At 36.5% G+C, this 19826-nt stretch overlaps 1 protein-coding gene across 17 annotated transcripts in view; it reads left to right on the top strand.

The window, feature by feature from the left end:
• Positions 1 to 19826, top strand: part of kcnma1.L (potassium calcium-activated channel subfamily M alpha 1 L homeolog) — a 673250-nt gene that overhangs the window by 435001 nt on the left and 218423 nt on the right. For 8 of the 17 annotated variants that reach the window (XM_041568337.1, XM_041568334.1, XM_018240308.2 and 5 more), the window contains exons 19-20: positions 59 to 355; positions 5047 to 5140. In XM_041568337.1, the coding sequence (XP_041424271.1) occupies positions 59 to 355; positions 5047 to 5140 (391 nt within the window). 17 annotated transcript variants of the gene reach the window in all.

Raw genomic sequence — 19826 nt, forward strand, 5'->3', positions numbered from 1 at the left:
TTTTCATCTTTTTTTAAAATGCACATTATTGTCTATTTCTTTCTCTCCCATTCTCTAGCTGCAAAGGAAGAACATAGATTAAGTATCCACAGGCTTTCCATTCATTCCCAGGCAGCCAAAGCTAGCTATTCTGTGACCAGTTCCAAACTCTGCACAGAACAGCAGGAGCCTGTGCCTCTTGTTAATAACCGTAAAGGAAGCCTGTTCTTGCCATGTGATTCATCTCTCCTACACCTGCAGTTACTGAGTTCCTCTGGCACTGGACATCATACCAGTATTAAATTGCAGCGTGCACTGAGCTTGCCAGGCAAATACCGCTACCACCCCAATCAGCCAATACTCATCCAAAAGCAGTGTAGGTAGATTCATGTCTCCAGAATACATGTTGTTTTGCATGTTGCACTTCACATTCCTTTATAGCCCCTTGCTGTGATATCATGAAGACTAACATTAACTCACACACCATTCTTCATGTTTCTCCCTTTGTAAGTATTAAAGGACTAACAATGTCTTTCTAGTCCAGGAAAACTAATGGTGAGTCATTCTAAGCCAGAGGTGGACATATCCAGTCCTCAAACATTCCTGAATATCAGGTTAAAAAAAATTCCCTTACCTTAAATATTTATGGTTCTTAAAGATATTGATCGATACTGTTGATCTATGCTACTGATCTTCTTATGCTATTTTTTTGAGAGTCAGCAACAATGCACTTATTAAGTGTGTTTTGGGCTGTCGTTGAAAAAGCTAAGTTTATGGGTCATGGAAAATGATCAAAACCTAAAGAATAAAAAAGAAGTAAATGAGGCAGCAAATTATTCCGCTGGGATTTACAGTTCCTATAGGATCCCATAATTCAGATTTTGTGTAATTCACTGAGTTTCATATGTAGAAGATAACTCTACAGAGATGATTATTAATCTGTTGTGATGCAGAGTGCACTGCTTTCTGTCATGGAATGTAATGTGAATCTGAAGAAGTTACCAATCAGCCCTCTGAATTTTGTGTATATATATATATATATATATATATATATATATATATATATATATATATATATATATATATATATATATTTGACACAGCAGAAAGGTTGGGGAACTACAATCTTTACTGTTACTGTAGGGTGTGGTGGCCTTGGGCTGGTGCATTTTATGCTTAACTTATTGTTGAACATAGTTCTCTTTTAAGGTGAACCATGTAGAACTGTAGATATTAACTTAGAGGCAAATTTATCAAAGGTCGAAGTGAAAATTCGAATTCAAAAGAATTGAAATTTCGAGCTAATTTTTGTGTAATTCGACTAGGGAATAGTCCAAATTAGATTTGAATTTGAAAAAAGTTCGAAAATTAGAATATCGAAATTTATTTTATATAATTTATTATGTACTGTCTCTTCAAAAACTCAACTTTGACCATTCGCCATCTAAAACCTGCCGAATTGCTGTTTTAGCCTATGGGGGACCTCCTAGAAACTATTTTGAGTCAATTGGTGGACTTTGACTCGGGAATAACTTTGATTCAAATTCGATTGAATGTTCTATTACTTCAAATCGTACAATTTGAATTTGAATGAATACAGACTATTCAACCGCAAATAAAACTTCTATTTTTTTAAATAAATTTCGGTTGGTCTTTTTTCATTTGAATTTCAAAGTTTTTTAAATTCGAAGTTCAACCCTTGATAAATCTGCCCCTTAATGATAATGAAGCCAGTTTAATGTAATCAATCTATCTGTAACTAAGCATCAACAACAAAAAAACATTCCATCACTCAGCAATGAGAATTGTAATTAGCATAATCTGAGATGATGAGGATTCATATGTTCTTCTTTTGCGAAAAACATAGGACAGAAATGGAGGTCAGTGAATCTTCTGCGGCAAGAAAGTGTATTTGTGCTATGATCAAATCGTATTATTCAAACCATCACAAACCTAATGTAAAGCAAAATGAAGCTTACACTGAATTTCTTACAGTGCCCAACCAAGGTTTGACATGTATGTATTTATATACTGTGGTAATTAATTTGCCTCTGCTGGATGCAGCCCAAAAAAGGGTTTTAACTATATAAAAGGTTTATTCCAGCCAACTACATAAAAATATGCACATCACTGTTGTAGAGGGGCTCATTATGTTTTGTTAGAATGAGTGGATGCTTTTTGCACATAATTATTGGTTTGCAAATTTAACCACGGAATTGCTATTTTATTATTATTGTCAGTTAGCTCTAATTGTAATGCATGGAAGTTTGTGAGCTAATGATTTCTATCCTGATTGTGCCCTCAAGAAGCTAGGGTGCAATGAAGGAGGGTGAGGTACAGCTGGATTATAAAATATGAAGAAAAAAATTAACTTGTGCTGCTGAGCATAGAAATAACAGATGAATAAGTTCTGGAACTGAGTTAGCACAGGCTGCAAACCTGTAATAGGATTAATAAACAGCTTCCTGTTACCACTGCTGTGCTGACTAAAACTGCTAATACCTGACTTTCTTTTTAAATTAACCCCAGAGTTCAATCACACTTTACAATGTTAAGTTTGTTCTACTGTATGCTTTACATTAATTGAACGGTATGTAAACAGCAAAGCAGCAAGAAAAAAAGTGTTCTATAACTGTATAGTAAATTAAAATACAGGTATTTTACATTTATAGACAGATGTACACAAATTCTCCTAGAGAAACTTAATTAAATAGATCATTTAGATTAAAGAAAGAAAAAAGTCCAGCAAGTTCAACCCCTACATGTTTTAAGTTCCAGCTTTCCTACATGCTCAGTTAGATTGTGTAAAAAAAATATACTTCTTTATTTCCTTACATGGTTCCAAAGCTGCACTTTGGATTTCAGTGCATAGTAAGCAAGAATAGAATGAATTGACATTTGGTAACGTGATTATGACATTTTTTTATAAAGACATTAATATTTTTACATACGTATATATATTTAGAATTGTTAATATTATTTGTATTTGTGTGTCTACAGAGTTTATAACCCTTCACAGCTTCCTTCCTGTTCCTTTTTTTAGATAACAGAAGATGTATCTCAAGCACTCTGGTACTTTTGTGTCAGCTCCAAAGATTATAGGTTGCCTGATGTGTTAAACATTGGTCAATTGAATCAAAGAATTGAGCTAGCATAGGCAAAAACCTGATAAGATAAAGAAACAAAAAAAAAGGCATTTACATGTGTGCCTTGCACAAAAGGCACACAGATAAAATAATATAAAGAAAGACAAACCAAGGGAGGTGTTTCCTACATGTGGAACACCCATACAAAAATAACTCAGTCTGTCTTTATAGTGAAAATATTTGATTGCCTTATATGCTTTCTGTACTCTTTCTGGTTCTATAAGTACAATTAATAGTGCATAATGGTCAACTGAGAATGCAGTGTTAGGCAGAAAGTATTTGTAAATAATTAGAATGAAGAAAATACCATAAAGGCCAATAAAACCAAAGATGCATCCTACAAAACCCCAAGCTTATGTAGCAAACGGTAAAATAAAAAGAAGAACTATAGAGAGAAGATACATCCCTCAGACAAAGTTGCAAAGTTGTAACAAGGCACTATGCACTGAAACAAAATTCTTAAATAATTATGGTATTTAAAAGCATTTTGCTTTTACTGAGCCTTTAAAACACCATACTATTTCACTGGATATTTTACTGCTGCAGTTTGTAGAAGTGTATTATCTTCAAATACTTCTAGCCCCCTTACATTACGTATTCAACTAACATGAATTCACCTAAAATATATCACTTGTATGTTCTGTGTTCAATCTGTATTTCCTAAGTCTCCAGTCTCTTCAGATTTCTCTGCAACCAAAAAGAAAACTTTACACATCATTGTCACCCACGACTACAAAATTACCCTTTTAAAGTCTTATCTCTGGATTATTAATATGGTCCTGGCCCACACTTACTGGACTTACTGACAGAAATTCCACAAGCTCTAGTTTAGGTCTGTCATTTAGTTAAGTGTTTCTTTCACTCCCTCAAACAGAACCCTTACTGATATTACATTGTGATGGACCATTCTGCATCATGTCACAGTATTAATATAAAGTATGCACCGAATCCACTATTTTGGATTTGCCCAAACCCCCGAATCCTTCGCGAAAGATTCGGCAGAATACTGAACTGAATCCAAATCCTAATTAGCATATGCAAATTAGGGGTGGGAAGGGGAAAACATTTTTTACTTCTTTGTTTTGTGACAAAAAGTCACGAGCTTTACCTCCTTGCCCCTAATTTGCATATGCAAATTAGGATTTGGTTCGGCCGGGCAGAAGAATTAATATAACTTAAAAGAAAGTGTGATAATGACTTATTTACATGAAGTTCCATGTTCTACCATCTAAGCCAAATGTCTAGATAATGTTTACATTTTCAGCTCTTCATGGGCCTTTCTCTATCAGGCCAATGACGTGTTTCTGAACCATTGCTCCTATATGTAACAGGAAATAAGCAGGATACTTTTAAATAATTTAAATGCTTTTGCAATAGTAATTGTTATTTAAAAGAAGTTCCTACTATTACATTTTGTTCTGACGATAAATCTGTATCTGTATCAATAGCGCAGAGAATGAAATGTGTGCCTCTTAGCACAGCAAATTCACACCATTAAACTTTTGATGATCCTAAATTCCAGCAGCTCTATATTTAGTTTCCACAATTATTTTGATTTAGCAGTTTCAAAGTTTGGTCACCTTTTGGTATTTAGTAGTGAGAAATTCATCAGCTCAAGTAGGAGATACTTTTAATTTGCATGAATTTTATACAGAACAGTGTGATTTAACAGCTCATTTTGCATTTGGATTTAACTAGTATAAGTTTTTATTTTTTTATTTTGTTTTCTTGTGCTTTTAACTCTTGCTACTAACAGCTTCCATACTTTTTATTGTAGGCTAGTGATCAAGGAGCTATGAGTGCATCATCCTTTTTATCTGTTCTCCCTTCACTTGTATTCTTCTTCTGGTAGTTTTCTGTTGTGTTCTGTCTACAGTCCTCCTCACCCTTCCTTGCCTGACCGCTTTGCCTGTGTTTGCAGTTGAAGATGAGCAGCCATCAGCCTTGTCACCCAAAAAAAAGCAACGAAATGGAGGAATGAGGCACTCTCCAAACACTTCTCCTAACATGATGAGGTAAGAGGTGTAAGCTAACAAATGAACATGTATCTTGCTTAATATTAGCACCATAGTGACCTTAAATATATAGTATTATTTGTGTTTGGTGGTATATTGGCACTCTTTGTGGTTGCTAGACAACCCAACACTGAATTCAGTGTTGTGCTTCAGTGTTGTGTATGCTTGAATTCAGCACTAGTTCCTCAGGGACCAGGGTGGGTAGACCACTTTTTCGTGACTTTAGTGCCCTTTGATCACAACCAACATTTCAGCACTTCTGTTTGGGTGAGAGAAAAGAACATATAAAACTTTTTGCTGATAACATATCTATGCTTCTGGGAAACAGGCGGGTGATGATGTTGATGTTGTCACTGACTGTCATGCCTGATTTGGTAGCTGTGTGTCATACCTATGTATGGTTGGTGTAACTGCCTGCAGTATAATATATGGGGTGATTCCCTCTCTACTAACTGGCAAATTAAGCTAAACCGGAGGACTGCACTCCTGTTTGTTTAGCATATATTGACAGTGGGGACGCTGCGGACTGAGCACCTGGGATACCCAGAGGAGCAGCTAAAGGGTGGTGAGTTCGGAGCGGTCCTAATCGGTTTTGGTGATAACTGGCAAATTAACTTGCTTTCTTTGAATGAAGTCTCATTCTGTATTGTGAATGTATTTAAATATTTAAGAATCAAAAAAAGTAGACACCCATTATATCCATAAAAAGATTAAATGCTGCATACCTAGCACAGCCTTGCAGGGGTTCCAGTTAATGTGGACAAATACAAGATGTAAACAATGGATTTAGATACACTCATCTTATTTTTTTAAAAATCCCCATATTGTGTCATTAGAGCTACCAGTCCTAAGAGTTATAGGGGCAGATTTACTAAAGGGTGAAGTGAATAACGTTAGCAAAAATTCGCCAGCGTGACGTCATTTTGTTACTTCGCCGATTTACTAACGGGCGCAGTCGTAACTTTGCTAGCGAAGGAGACAGACTCTAGTGGTTATTCACTCCCTTACACCTGGCAAAGTTGTGCTCTGGCGAAGGAACGTAACTACGTAAATTCACTAAGATGCGGATTTTACTGGACGTTACCTCTTGCGCCAGACTTGCCTTCGCCACCTCAGACTATGCGAAGTGCAATAGAGTAGATAGGAGTTCCTCAAAAAATAGTTGAAAATTTTTCTAAGTGCCCAAAAACACTGGCGAGTTTTCATTTTCCAGGATGATAGGCTGCAAAAGATCGTAATTTTTTTTCTGGGGTACCTGGCTTCCCCCCTACATTTCCTAACATATGGCACATAAACTATATTCTGGGCTCATGTGTAGGGCAATATAACAACTCTATTTTATTTTATTAAGGTGTCCTGGGCTTGTGTAGTGTAATGTATTGGCTGCAACATATACGTCCTTTGAACTTTAACTGCCCTCCGTATGCAAATTAGCCAACGCTAGCGCAAGATCACTTCGATTGCCACAGTAACGTTAGCGCAAGTTCGCCAGCGTTCGGCGCCCTGGATGCAACTTTGGATCTTAGTGAATTAGCGTGTTGCAATGTGAGCAAAGCTGTCACTGGATAGTGAATATGCCCCATAGAATGCTGTTCTTCTTAGTTGTTAACTCAAGAGGACTGAAGTTAGGATATCTTATTCCATTCGTCTTTGGGATCCTGGTCACAGTTTTGCTTAGTCCATGCTAATATAATTAGCTAAGGATGAAAAAAAGCCATGGCCTAAGAAATGATGCACTGGACCATTCCTGGTGTAATAAAGCAACTTTTGTTCAGATCCATGTGAGTGAGCTGTCCAGTGTACTGCAGGTTTTCAGTAAGATCAGTCCTGACAGCTGTCCAAGGTGCTTCAAAATTAAGCTCAGTCTTGATGCATTGAGACCTAAACACTATGGGGTATATTTATCACAGAGTGAAGTTAGAGATTGCCACAGTCCACTAGAGTGAAATACCGTCTTTCGCCATTCATTTCTATGGGACTTTTAAAGGCGTATTTATTAATAGGTGAAAGTGAACCATTTGATATACAAGCCTTTAAAACTCCCATAGAAATTAATGGAGAGAGGCATTATTTCACGCTAGTGGACTGTGGCCATCTCTAACTTCACTCTTTGATAAATATAACCCTATGTTCTGAAATGAATGTGTATAAAGCTCAGCTTTACCCTTGAATGAAGTTTTTTTATTTTCACAGAGCTGCAGGCAATGTGTCAGTATGTGTTTAAACCATCATCTCTATTTTACTGTTTTGAAATAAACGTTGCTGCTAAAGGGGAAAAAAAAGAGGACGAGTGAAAAAAAAAAAAAAAACTGCAGGGTTGTTAGATGGCTTTTTAAAGCATGAGTATTTATTCTGTCAGCGTATCAGCAGGTAATGACAGAGCTGAAAAAAAACAATTTCTGTCATGGAAAACAATTTGAAAAGGCGTTTGAAAAATATGTCGGCTATAAAGTGGGAGCACTCTCCCCTCGTCCTGTGTAGCTGCAAACGAGCAGTGGCACTAATGATAACATGAACCAATCAGCCTGCTCCCATGATATGCTAGCCTTAGGCTAGTCTCCCTTTGAAACTATGCTTGTGAGTAGAGATATCTGTTCATGGGACTATGTTGAATGTATTACTTCAATCTAAGATGGACCTGAGAATTACCTTCCCTTTTATGCTGTCAATTGAAATCAAATCCTCATTAATTGATTTGGACAGTGAAGAGAGAGAAAAAAACTAAAACATGCAGACTTTTCATGTGAGTGTTTGCTAAAGTTACAGTGTCCAGCTGTGACGTGACAGTGTAGTAATTAGGACACACAAACTTAGTTGTGTTGTCTAGAAGACAAAATATTAATTCTATGCTTAAGTAAAGTAGTCACTTTGGTAATCAGAACTTTATAAAGAACCAGGAATTGAGAAGGAAAACAAATTAGTAGGTGAATGGGAGTCAAGGACAAGATGTTACCTTTTTAAATTGTATTTAATGCCCTAGGCTGTTCACCAGTGCTGCTTAATTCTATACTAAGTAAACAGTAACATTTGACATAAATGAAAAGCCTCTTGAGCTTATTTTTCATTTGAAATTGTGTTTGTAGAGGTGCAAGAAGCACTACTGTACTGCCATGGTCACATACTGTATAACATTCTGAGAAACTAAGCCACATAGCGCCCTCCCACTACACTACAGACAAATAACATGTAGGAATATTTGCCAAAAGGCTCTTAATCTCTGATTAAACAATATATTGTTAGTTTTTAAATGTAAACATCAAAATGAAATAAAATAATCAATAATGACATTATCTTCATGTAAACTTTTGTGCAATGCATAAACCGTAGTTAGGAGAAAACAGAGAAATTTCCTCCAACGAACCTGCAACCAACCTGATTAAAACTGTGCATACAATAATGATGAGCTCAGTTCCTTTATTCTGAGCTGCATTTAAACATACCTGGGGTGCTAAAGAGTAGTTACATGATTTACAGTAGTTTTTTATATCAAGTATTGTGTTGAAAAAATGCAGTGACAAAAGCTGCTTTGCCTTTTCTCTGTGTGACCTGCTTTCGGATTGCTAAAATAATAAAAATTATGAAAACTCTTCTAGTAACTGGCCTCAGAGAGTCAAAATGCCTCACCCTCATTGCAGATCTGTTAAATCTCTCATCTTCCTTTGATCTTGAGTGATAATAATTCTATGGAGTTATTTACACTGTTTTCATGTGCTTCAAAGCTGTGTCAAAATTTTGACGCTTTAGGGTACATCTTTATCCTACAGGCCCTGGAGAATACAACTGACAGTTCAGTACATTAGGTGCATTTTTTGTGCTGTTGCCTTTAGCTAAACATCAAATTACCAAATACCAGACAGCCAAGCTCTGCGCAAAGGCCATTCCTGTAGGTATATATATATATATATATATATATATATATATATATATATATATATATATATATATATATATATATATATATATATATATATATATATATAAAATGTTATCCAGTGCATTTCGTCTGCAATAGAAAGTGATGGGTTTAGATTGCCTAAGGGTTTGCGTTTTTTTTTCTTATGTATTTCTCTACTGTATGCTCTACACTTATTTATTTAACTTATTTCACTAGCATGGAATGCAAGGCTGACTGGGGTATCGTGCACGCAGCTTACAGGCTCCCTCCAACCCTGGAGGCGTTTGTAAATAAGTAATGATTAACAGATTGGCTGTGGGTTTTTGAAAAGCATGGCTGTGTCAGTTTGTATGATGAGGTGGGATGTTCAAAGTGGGAGCTTGACATCAGAGCTTGTCAGAGAGGAACTGTAGGGAGAGAGGAATGAAGGGAAACAAGTTTTAAAAACAAGGAGAAAGGATATAGATTGAACACTGATTTGACTTTTAAGGGGTGATGCAAAAAGAATAATAATAAAGAGGGCGTGTTGAGAGCTTAACCCTTTTCCTCCAATAGTAGTCTACCTTGCAGTGCAATCTGGAATTAAACTCCTATCATGTAGTTTAGACAAGCCTGGGAAAATACTGTCTTAACCCTTGTGCTGCCAGCCGATTTGGCTGATTTGGTACTTTTATTACCAGACCATTTTTGAACATTTTGTACTCTTTCACTTTAAGGGCCTTTACTGAGGGGGTCTTTAAGTTTACCCAGGAAAACAATATATTGGTTTTTTTTTCAGGACAAACTAAGCTTTCAAAATATGTAAAAATATATAGGCTTCTAAGTGTCTTTTTTGAGGGGCAAAGTACATTCACCACAAAAAAACATATAAATTGTGTATGCATGTCTTTCTACTCCAAAGAACCAAGCCGCAAATCTTTCCTAAACGTGGCAATTTTGGTGATATTTAAGAAAATCACCTCAAAACTTCCACCTTGCTTCCATCTTATCTCCCACATATTATTAGGTACCAAGATAAATCACCTTAAATATGAAAGCTTGGGGTCCACCGAACAGTTTCATACTCAATGTACGTTATCGAAGTACATTGCATGTAAAGACCCCAGACTTGTGCATACTTTACATTTACACTAATTTATAAACACGGTAAGTTTATATGGGATAAAAGGTACAAAAAATTATGGTTACCCCTGAAAATCAAATAACTTTGGAAAGTACACATTCTGATGACTCTAAAATGGGTAAATATGTTCTTTACTTCAAACTACCCAAGTGCAAAACGACACTAAAGGCAGCAGTTTTTATGACATTTCTGAAAATCACCTAAAAATATTGCAATTGGCCACATTCATCTCACCCAATTTCTTACATACAATTGGAAAACACAATAAATATTGATGCCATGGGTCTACCGAACATTTTGATGCCCAATATGCATAGATAAACCAAAGAAGGTGGCATGTGCAGACCCCAAATAAATATATGCATAAATATACACAAATATATGTATATGAATTTTCTCTGCTGCTGATTTGCCTTCTGTGGACAAAAACCCCTGACTGCGTATTATGTGCAACAAGACCCCCCTAACAGTACAAAGACCACCCAAAACCATATATTTTTGGAAAGTACACATTCTGATGAATCCAACAAACATAAATATGTCTTTCAACACCAAACTGCAAAGCTTTTGTAAAGGTAGAGGTTTTTACTACATTTCTGGATGTTGCAGTTTGCCGCCTTTATCTCACACAATGTTTTAAGAACAAAGAAAAATCAACCTAAATATGGATGTCAGAAGTCTACTGAATAGTTTGATGCCCAATATGCATAGATTTACCAAAGTATGTGGTATGTACGGACCCCAAATGATAAATGCTGGCCAACTCAGCTGCTGAAAACAGCACTCCAACTGTACATTATGTGCCGTAAGACCCCATTGGAATGTACATATTCTGAAGGATCAAACAAAGTAAACTAGAATCTTTTTATACAAAATCACCAAACAGCAAACCTATACTATATACAGTATATATATATATATATATATATATATATATATATATATATATATATATATATATATATATATATATATATATATATATATATATATATATATATATATATGGAACACTAGTGCAGGGATAAAATGTGAAGCGTGATCTGCTGCTTTTAGGTCGGCCCTGCGACAATCCTGTCGAAGGACCAACATGACAGCCGCCCAGCCTAATTGCCCAGGGGGCTGTCAATACTGCCGACTCTCTGCACAGGTGGCTAAAGCCTCCAATGCAGAGAAAAGCGATCTGCGATCAATGGGGGAAATTTACTTAAGGGCGAAGTAGATAACGCTGGCGAACATTCGCCAGCATGACGTAATTGAGGCACTTCGCAGATTTACTAACGGTAGCTGGCGTAAATTCCCTGGCGTAGTTTCACCAAGGAGATAGACTCTGGTGCAACTTCGCACTCTAATGTCAGGCGAATTTTTGGTCTGGCGAAAGAATGTTAATACGCAAATTTACTACGTTTTTGATTTTACTGACCGTTACCTCTATTGCCAGACTTGCCTTCACCACCTCAGACCAGACGAAGTGCAACAGAGTAGATAGCAGTTCTTTATAAAAAAGTTGAAAATGTTTCTAAGTCCCAAAAAACGCTGGCGTTTTTTCCTATTTAAAGGGTGATAGACTGAAAAAGATTTTTCCTTTTCCAGTGGCCTGCCTCATTTGATACAGTTAACTTGCACCTAAACAAACATGCTCAGATGACATTTTGTGGCATTTTTATCAAGGGTCAAAGTGAAAATTAGAAATTTCGATTTTTGTTATGGCCAAAACTGTCAAATTCGACTAGGGAATTGTTAAAATTCAATTCAAATCTTTTAAAAAATTATAATTTGATTTTCAAAATTAATCATACACTGGCCCTTTAAGAACTTGAATTAGACTATTCCCCACTTTAAACCTGACAAATTGCTGTTTTAGCCTATGGGGGGACGTCCTGGGATCAATCTGGAGATGTTTGCTGCCTTCCTGAAAATCTAGTTTTTTACAAAAACGCTAATCGAATTAGATTTTTTTAATAAATTGCAGTTGGTCAAATTTCAAGTTCATAGGAGTTCACAGGATTTCAAAATAACTCCCATGAACTCAAAATTTGACTCTTGATAAATCTACCCCTTTGAATCTGAATACCAGAAATTACAACAGCAATTATACTGTGGGAACAGACCTTGCTACAAAATGAGTGTGACTGTAGGACATGTTAGTCTGATTGTGGTATAAACAACTCACGCACACATAATTAAGAATGAAGAGCAATACAGTAGATGTATGCCTACCTATCACACAGTTAAAGATGAGGGAATTTGTGTTTTTATTTTCATCACATAATTATTAAAGACTAGTACAAAATTAGTATTGTTGCTAGTTAAAATGCATGGCACAAACACTGCTTTATACCATCACATAATTATTAAAGACTAGTACAAAATTAGTATTGTTGCTAGTTATAATGTATGGCACAAACACTGCTATCATAATTATGATTATGTTAAATTGTTTTTGTTTCTGTGGTGCAGCCAAGCCGTTAGGCTACCACATTCCAATTTAACGCTGAATGTCTGTGACCTAAAATACACTTTATTTGAATCTACGATTTGAACTCAGTTAAAAAAATTAAATTTTTATGAGAGAGACGCCTTTCTACTCTAAACTTAACTTTGTTAAGGACTGCCATGAGAGGGAATTTTGCAGCAAACAAAAATAATCTTCAAAAGTGCTGGGAGAAATTTCTATTTCTACAATTTCTATAGCACTCCTGCCATAGAAATTGGTGAAAAAGCAGGTTGTGGAGACAAAACTTTAACTAAGCCTTATACACCAATGTTTATGGTCTGTGTGTTTGAAGGGCAACTAAACTAAACTAAAGTCTGGTGACACACTTCACTTTAAGTAGCACAAGTGTTGATTACGTTTAAACATAAATACTACACTATATATTTTTTATTATTTACCTTTTTTTATTGTTGTACTCCATCAGCCTTAGGGCGCTGATCATTATTGGATAATCTTACTTATTAACATAATAAATTTCCCTTGATTGTCTTAATGCTTTTCGCAACTTTCTTTACGTAGGGTTTTCTGGAATTTTGAATATGTTTTAGTCTACCAGAGTCTATTAAATTATAATACATCATGTTGAATTTAAATGTAATAGTTTCATATTTCAAAGAGGTTTAGATAAATAATATTAAATACATTACTGATTTTGTCCTATTCTTATCACCCAATTAAGTTATATAGATTTCACTGCTGATGTACATACAGACTTCTTCTTGGGTCACCTATAATGCACTCTAAACTAGAACTGGGTTCTGAAGGGATCACTTGTCTCTGCAGATTATTTTGTGTGCATCATTGCTTTTCATAAGTCATCAGGTCTTCCAGTGACAACCTGTTAGTACCAACAACTGTGCTGAACTGCTTGCTTTTACTTCTGAGTGCCATTCTAGGCTGTCAGAAAAGATTCAAGTGACAAACGAATGACCAAGCTTTTTTGCCTTTTTTATTTTATATGCACATGGAAAATATGTGCAAGCCCTTTACATGCTTTGCACATGATCCTCTTCTGTTTTGTTCCTTTTGCAATTAACAACTGAAAGAAGAAAGATTACTGAACCGAATTTCAACTGCAGTCTGATAACTTCTGTGACAAAGGTCCTACACTTCTGTAATTTTGGTTGTGCATAAAGCATTTGAGGCACTGTTTAAATATATCAGTAATATCAAAAACTTGTTGACAGAATTGAAAATGATCATGAAATGTTGTAGTCCTTTAAGTGCATTGGCTAAAATTATTATTGGATAAAATTAGCTCTTTGTATATATGTATGACTACCCTTATTTGTATAATGCCTAATTTACTTATGTTTGTAATTCTTCTTGATGGTGGCATAAATGAGGACCCAAAGCACCTACCACCTTTTATTTAGCTTTTCATTTTATTCTATTAAGTGAGAATGAAAATATGGAAGAGAGATTAATATCTATTTTTGTGTGTCCATTGGAAAGCATCCACAGGGAAGAGTTATGTAAAGAGCTGCAGTTTTTAAATATTGGACATGTTTTGATATAACACAGATCTATGTTATGCAGATCCCTGTGTGAATTTTTCCAAGTGAAATTTGTGGTTTAGCTGCAGGCTCTCTGTCCTTTAGGCATGTGCTTTGGGTTGCCTTCTGGCATTTCTTTCTCTTCACATTGCTCTTCAAGTTTAAAAAAGCGAGTTTCATCTAAATCGATTTAATTCTATGGGATCTGCAGTGTCTTTTTGTCCCCAAAGAGACTAAACTTTCGCTAAATTTGTGGAACATTAACGCTTGTTGTCTTAACCTTTCATCCAGGTCACTTACTATTCTATTGACTCTAGCTATCTGACTCATAAGTAAAGATTTCTTAATATGTTTGGAATGATAACGTTTATTAAGAAGGAGCTAATTCCGATCTGTCAGTTTCACAAACACTGTTGTATTAAATCCACCCTCCTGGCTTTTACAGACCATTAAGTCCAAAAATTGTATTTTCTGGATATAATATGAAAGTGAAAAAAGATACAGGGGTGAAGTCCATTTCGTCTAGTGTGGAACTTAGACAAGGACTCAATGTCACATCGCCACACAACAAAACAAAAATATCACCTGTAGTAAACCAGGCAATACAATGCCTGGCATAGTCCACATTGCAATAAATGAAACAATCTTTCAATTTCAAAAGGTATTTGAGTATGATGGGGCGACGTTGGACCCCATCAAGGTCCCACACAGCTACAAAAAGAACACATAGTTAGCTCTCCCTTTCAACAACCACTCACAAGCTTGTATACTTTCTCTATGAGGTATTGAGGTATATATAAAGTGGTAACATCTAGGGGGTTGTTTATGATAGGTTGGATTTTAGGGACAGATTCACTAAGCGCCGAATTTGCGCTAGTGTCTGCTAATTCACTAAAATCTGAAGTTGCGTCCAGGGCACCGAATGCTGGCAAACTTTTGCTAGCATTACTGCGGCAAGCGAACCAAAGTTGCGCTAGCATTGGCTAATTTGCATACGGCGGGAAGTTAAAGTTCAGTGGACGTATATGTTGCAGCCAATACATTACACAAGCCCGGGACACCTTAATAAAATAAAATAGAGTTGTTATATTGCCCTACACGTGAGCCCAGAGTATAGTTTATGTGCCATATGTTAGGAATTGTAGGGGGGAAGCCAGGTACCCCAGAAAATTTTTTTAGATCTTTTGCAGCCCTGAAAAATGAAAAGTCACCAGTGTTTTTTGGCACTTAGAAACATTTTCAACTATTTTTTGAGGAACTCCTATCTACTCTATTGCACTTCGCCTGGTCTGAGGTGGCGAAGGCAAGTCTGGCGCAAGAGGTAACGTTCAGCCTATCACCCTGAACTATGAAAAGTCGCCAGCGTTTTTTGGCACTTAGAAACATTTTCAACTATTTTTTGAGGAACTCCTATCTACTCTATTGCACTTCGCCTAGTCTGAGGTGTCGAATGCAAGTTTGGCGCAAGAGGTAACGTTCAGTAAAATCTGCATCTTAGTGAATTTGCGTACTTATGTCCCTTCATCAGAGTGCAACTTTGCCAGGCGTAAGGCAGTGAATTACTGCTAGAGTCGATCTCCTTCGCTAGCGAAGTTACACCTGCACCCATTAGTAAATTGGCAAAGTAACAAAATTACATCACGCTGGCAAATTTTCGCTAACGTTAATCACTTCGTCCTTTAGTAAATCTGCCCCTTAAAGTTTTTTATACCTCAAATTAACTCAAATTAACTCACAACTTTAATGGTATTATATTTAAGGAAAAATTCAAATGGTAAAAACTCAATTCAGAGAGTTCGAGTTGCAAAACCCAAAACTCGAATTAATCGAGTTTTCACCAAAAAAAAAAAAAAATAGATTTGCTCTAATTGATCAGGCTATTAACATCTTCAAATGGTTCAAGGGATCTTTGCCATTGACTCCTATATGAACTTGACAGGTTATACTGTAGATGGTGTATTTTCGGATTCAAGTTTTTTTTAACCTGAAAATGTGAGTTTTGAAAAAAACAAACCCCTCAAAAAAATTCCATCTTTCATGGAAAACACAACCCAAACCTTAATAAATAACCCCCTAGTGTTGCCAGTATTACATCACCTTCAATATCTTCTGATACTAATTTTAGGTTTGAAATATTTTATTTGGTTTTCACAATAAACCATAAAAATCAATATAACAAATAGTATGCAGAATAAGAACATTAATACAATGACATATTATACAGAATGTATAATTTACAATACTAATTTTAAATGTTCCAAAAAGCTCACATACGAGGGTACCATTGTATTAAAGGACCCAAGATCCTATCCAGTATAATTGCCATAGGATTAAAAAAAGAGCCCACAGAAACGATTATGGGATGACCAGGGGGTGGATAGGGTCATTGTGTATTTTGGGCAGAGTTTACAACATCTGTATTCTTTGATAAATGTGTCAATTTGTTAACAATTGTGACAACTGTCACAAAAATGGATCTCTGGTAAACCTTCCTGTAATGACCACATTATCATGAACCTTGTTCAGCGACTGTACCTTCGGACGCACAGGTGGACCCTGTGGGTTCCGGTGTTTACAGATGCCCTTTTGGGGCCCGGGCTTTCTGCTGCGGAAGCCAACAAGGAAGTACGTAACAAGTCTGTAAGTGAGGTACCGGCAGGGTTATAGAGAAGATGTAGTCGGAGTCAGGCGAAGAGTTCAAGGCAGGTGGCAGAAATCGTAGTCAAGGGTCGGGCAGAAGTCAAAACCAGGAATTCAAAATCACAATCAAACGCTTCGACATGAACAGTAAAACTGGAACCAGCTTGGGCATTCTCAAAATGGTGGACTGGCCTTTTAAAGCAGTTTTGGTGCCAAAATTCAAATTTGATGCACCCTGGTGACGTCATGATGCTCAGCTTCACAACGCAGGCGTGAAGATACTCTGCGTCGGACGCCAGCGTCACTGGGCCAGGAACCTGGAAGTGCGCACCGGCATTCTGGGAGAGATGCGTCGAGAAGTAAGAGGCTGCAGCAATCTCCCAAGCGCGTCTTATACTTCCATTAAATTCTAGATTTTTACATACACTGTAAAGACATTTGTAAGATAAACCATAGAGCTAATTTACAACTTCAGTCAAAAATAGATGTAGTTTATAATAGGGACTTGTGCATGGGCGGCTTTTCAATAAGGCTAGGGGAGGCTAAGCCTCCCCAAAACCTGGCTGGCACCTAGAAAAAAGTTAAAAAATCGCTTACTGAGTAGCTTGTACTAACAGCACAGCGGTGAAAATCTCTTTTCCTTTTTGCCGGGTCCGTAATTGGCTGCATTCTGATTGGATCTTTCTGCTTCCAGCCTCTCCAATCAGAGTGCAGTTCCCATTACAGTCAGCAAAATCAACCAATCACGCACTCAGAAGTAGGTGGGGCTAGGGAGATTACAGGAACCGAAAGCACCTTGGCAGAGCAGTGAAAAGAATCCGTAAGCTTTGACCTGCACCTCTCTCTAACTGAATTCTTGCTGCAGGTTTCTTCACTTCTCCCACAGGTACTATATATATATATATATATATATATATATATATATATATATATATATATATATATATATATATATATATATATATATATATATATATATATATTTTTTTTTTTTTTTTTTTAATTGATTTGTTTGCAATCCTCATGAGACTGCATGTCTGCCAAACACATTAAATGGGTTAACACAGGGCTAAAGGTGACATAAATAGAAAAGCAGGATAATAGAGTGAGAGCAGAAGGTGACATGTGGGTGCAAGAGCAGTGTGCAGAATAGGGGCTTTCTTCTACTACCCAAAATAGAACGAGGCATTTGGGTACAAGAATTGGGTACAGTGGGTACAAGAATTAAATGCAGTAGTGGAAACAGTCAGTGGGGGGCAAATATTGAGAAAATAAGAGTACGATAAAGGGGGAACAAAGTGCAGAAAAATATATAAAAGATAGAAGATAATGTAGTGTGAGGGGGTATATGAGTAAAGAGTAACAAAAATGGAAGGAGATATTGTAGGAGGTAATGGATAGGGGAGCAAAAGGGGTTGGGGGACCAATAGATAATAAAAGTGCTTTTTTTTGTACAAGGGAAAGCGTAGAGCTTTGTTAAAAAAAAAAAAATATATATATATATATATATATATATGTGTGTGTGTTATCCTTGAGAAAAAGCACAGTTGGTGTTCGAAACGTGATTTTTTTCAATACATCTTGATTTTCTCACAAGTATTCCCGTCGAGTGCGGTACTATGTCACTATATATATATATATATATATATATATATATATATATATATATATATATATATATATATATATATATATATATATATATATATATATATATATATACAGGGCAGCCATCAGGGGGGGGACAGGGGGGAGAGTTGTAGGGGGCCGAGGGTAAGGGGGGCCCGGCCACGCCACACTTACTTGATTAGCCGGGCCCCCCATCTTTCTGAGAGCTGCTGACTTCAGGAAGACATGGACATTTAAGGGGCCCTGGCCACCAATCTTCTCATAATGTGGGGGGGCGGGCCTGGCCACCAATTTTGGCCACTAATTTTTTTTTTATGTGGGGTCCTAGCCACCAATATTTTTTAATGGGGGGGCCATGGCCACAAATGTATTTTTAGGGGGGCCATGACCAACAATATATTTTTATTTTTTATTAACATGTGGGAACCCTAGCCACCAATATTTTTTTTGTTTTTTCACTGTGGGGTGGGGAGGGCGGACCTGTAGGTGGGGGCTTGCGGTGGGTGCAGCCAAGGGGGCCCAGGAAATTTTGTTGTATGATGGTCCTATATATATATATATATATATATATATATATATATATATATATATATATATATATATATATATATATATATATATATATATATATATATATATATATTAAACAGGGTTGTGTTTCTGTTACAGTGTGAGTGCCCTGCCTAAATGCCTGATATGTCAGCACCCACTGAAAGTGTCAATATCCGCTACCTTAAAGTCAGACCCAGATTTACAATCTGCGGATTCTGGCAAATACCAGAAGGGCTGCTGTAAGATGCCATAGTCAGTGACTATTTAGTGGGCTTGTATGGGTGACCGGGCCTATTTTAAATCCTAGTTCATGCCTGCTTACATTTGCTGTATGTACATTTTCTGGTGTGTCAGTATTCACTGCTTTTCATTGTATATGACATGCTAGTTTTGTTGTATGCGCTGCACTCAGATCCTCTCTTTTTCACAATGCAGTCTCTTATTCAAATAAATGCATGGTTGCTAGGGTAAGTTGGACCCTACCAAACAGATTGCTGAAATTGCAAACAGGACGGCTGATGTAAAAAAAAAGCTAAATAAAATAACTAAAAAAACACAAATAATTTTCTGAGATTATCACTCTCTACAAAAATCCTTCCTAAAATAGGACACCTAACAAAAAAGATTACCCCTTTATTATGGATGAGAAAAATTAAGGGGAACAACTGTAAACTTAACTTGAGCATTTTGGGTAAGAAAAGCACTTCCACCTGCTCTTCTGCACGGTTCCCATTGAAATCAGTGGAAGGTGCACAAGGTAGTTGCGCGAGTAATTTTTTTTCTAGGAGCATGTAATACTGTATCTGACATTAGCATTAAGTCAGCTAGAGTATGGTCAACTTTAGCCTTCCCAA

This window comes from Xenopus laevis, chromosome 7L (assembly GCF_017654675.1).
Source record: "Xenopus laevis strain J_2021 chromosome 7L, Xenopus_laevis_v10.1, whole genome shotgun sequence".
In the NCBI taxonomy this organism is placed as follows: domain Eukaryota; kingdom Metazoa; phylum Chordata; class Amphibia; order Anura; family Pipidae; genus Xenopus; species Xenopus laevis.